This window comes from Rhagoletis pomonella, unplaced genomic scaffold, assembly GCF_013731165.1.
Source record: "Rhagoletis pomonella isolate Grant_MI unplaced genomic scaffold, Rhpom_1.0 Rhpom_scaffold_00006, whole genome shotgun sequence".
In the NCBI taxonomy this organism is placed as follows: domain Eukaryota; kingdom Metazoa; phylum Arthropoda; class Insecta; order Diptera; family Tephritidae; genus Rhagoletis; species Rhagoletis pomonella.
Window position 1 is genome coordinate 67,929,631 of NW_023458560.1, and position 2,373 is coordinate 67,932,003.

Genomic DNA, 2,373 nt, shown 5'->3' on the forward strand with positions numbered 1-2,373 from the left:
AAAGTATGTAAAACGATTTTGAGGTTTTACTATATGGGTATCATTCCGACCCCAGACAATGACCCTCAAATTATTGCACAGTGTTATGGAACTTTCTCCCAGAAAAGTGTGTACTTTTCCATGCGCTAATCGGTGGAACATTCGAGCATTCAAATGATGAGTTCTGCTTATCAAGGCTTTGGATTTAAGGCAAATGCCGTTCAATTCGCAACTTGCTATATGCTTGGCGAATATCGCCGTCTCTTTTATACATTCATTAGCATTCATTAGAACTGATTTTGTAGTGTAAATCTTGACGACTTTGCTTATGTATGTATGCGTGTATCCTTTAGCCCTGCAAAAATCGTTGGAACACGTGGTCCTCTGTAATGCAGTATCAGACTGGCTCGAGTCTCTGGGTATACCCAACAATTGATCGTGTTTTAACGATCGTAATCCCTACACGATGTTTAATGGGCTCGCAATGTTAATTGCACCACATTTTTATACCCGAGCGCACAATAATTTTATTTCACCATGAATTATACTTGTTTCTTTTGAAATATGCCAAGTGATAAAAAAAAAACAGTTGAAATATTTTTCCATTTATTCGTTTTTATTTCGTAGCTTCATATTTTTGTTTCCACAAAATTTCTGTTGTATATAAAACAAAAAAACATACATATGTATGTATGTATGTAAAAACTGCGCTTTCCGTCCGACGTTTCATTGAAAATAATGGGCTGTGGTAAAAGTCGATCTCAACGACATGATCGACAAAGAAGTAGTGGCCAAAGATCCAGACGAACAAGTCGATATCAAAATTGTAGCCACCACGGAAGTCTAAGCCGCAGTCATAGCCGAAATTGGAGAACATCAAATGACACCAACAGAAATGATTCCCGCCGCAATAGATGTGTATCGTGTGGCCAAGAGCGAAGCAATTGTCCATGTTGCTGTGGTTCTATGAAAATAGCTAGCTATCCCATCGAAGGGCAGCATACAACACAACAAAGACCTAAATGCAGAGCGCAGCCACGCAGACTACCGCCACCCACAGCATCGTTTACGCAATCAGAAGCATCCTCAATAGATAATCCAAGCCGAATTACATGTTCACGTCGCACCACGCAGCCGGCATCTTCTACAGATTGCTGTTACTCTGATGATGCGGAAAGTGATGGTACATACGAGGAAGATGCGCCGTCAAATGTCAATGAGGATCGCAGTGGTGGTGGCGTTAAGACTGTAATATGTTTGACATTCAAGCCACCACAAACGCAATCGCCACCACCATCGTCTCCACCACCACCACTGCGAAAAAATCGTTAGTTGGCAGCGTGGAACAGATGGTAAAATAAAATTTGTGGAATTAAAAACTTCCCAAAAAAATTGGGCGCAAAAAACCGTACCTTTGCCAACTTCATTACTCTGATTTTCAACAAAAAGTACCAACTTGAAGTCAGCTCCATTTATAAGTACGCACCACATAGGACATGCATACACAATTGGTAGGTATGTACATTAGGGTGACTCATTCTCCATACCAAAATATATCGGTACTTGAGGATTATTAAATATTTGAAAACTTCCGCCAAAATGTTTCGAAAAAATATCAAAATTGATGTGAGCACTTTATAAGCGAAATTAGTAAAAAGTAAAATACTCAAAAAATCCCCTCAGATAATAGAAAAACGTGAGTTTAAACTTTCTGCATAAAATTGTCTAATATTTTATCAAACAAAACAAAAAAAAATTAGATTTTTGAGATATGTATTTTCAAACCGCGCCAGCCCGCATTAATCTAAATAGTTCATTAAATATATTATTGGGGTATTCACAACTGGGTCGAAGTTGTCATAATGTTGTACATATGTCGTAAACTTTAAACGGCAAAAAATATATTAAGGGGCTTGGCAAGCTACGATAAAAGTCATATTATGAGTTTTCAGTGTTAAAAAAAAATTGGTTCTGGTTTCAAGTTTTCTAAACATTTATCTAAGCTTTTGAAGTTCACGACACTAACGACACCGTTGTGAATACCCCATACATAATTCCGGTTGATTTTTTTTTTTTTTTGGCGATGGACCAGAAAGCCCTAACTTACATCATCACTGAAATGCAACAGGTCGTGCCTAATAAATTTTTATTGCATAAAACGATGTGGAGAGTTAAAATTCGATGAAATTTATCATATCAATCCAAATGTGAATTTTAATTTTTTTATTATTTACGAGTTTTTTGCATTTCAGTGGCGATCCTAGCCAGTTACTTTTTGCACATCAGATGACAATACATTGATGTTGACTTTTTTTGCCTTTTAAGATACTTGCCTTTAATGCCTTTTCTTCCTTTAAAAAAGTGATTTCTCTTTTTAATTGTAATATCAAAATT

At 36.7% G+C, this 2,373-nt stretch overlaps 1 protein-coding gene across 1 annotated transcript in view; it reads left to right on the forward strand.

Annotated features, from left to right (window-relative positions):
• Positions 1 to 1,311, forward strand: part of LOC118742064 (trichohyalin-like) — a 12,788-nt gene extending 11,477 nt beyond the window's left edge. Inside the window, exon 2 of the mRNA XM_036474032.1 lies at positions 956 to 1,311. Within this exon, the coding sequence (XP_036329925.1) occupies positions 956 to 1,311 (356 nt within the window). The remainder of the gene's footprint in view (positions 1 to 955) is intronic.
• Positions 1,312 to 2,373: the final 1,062 nt, after the last annotated feature.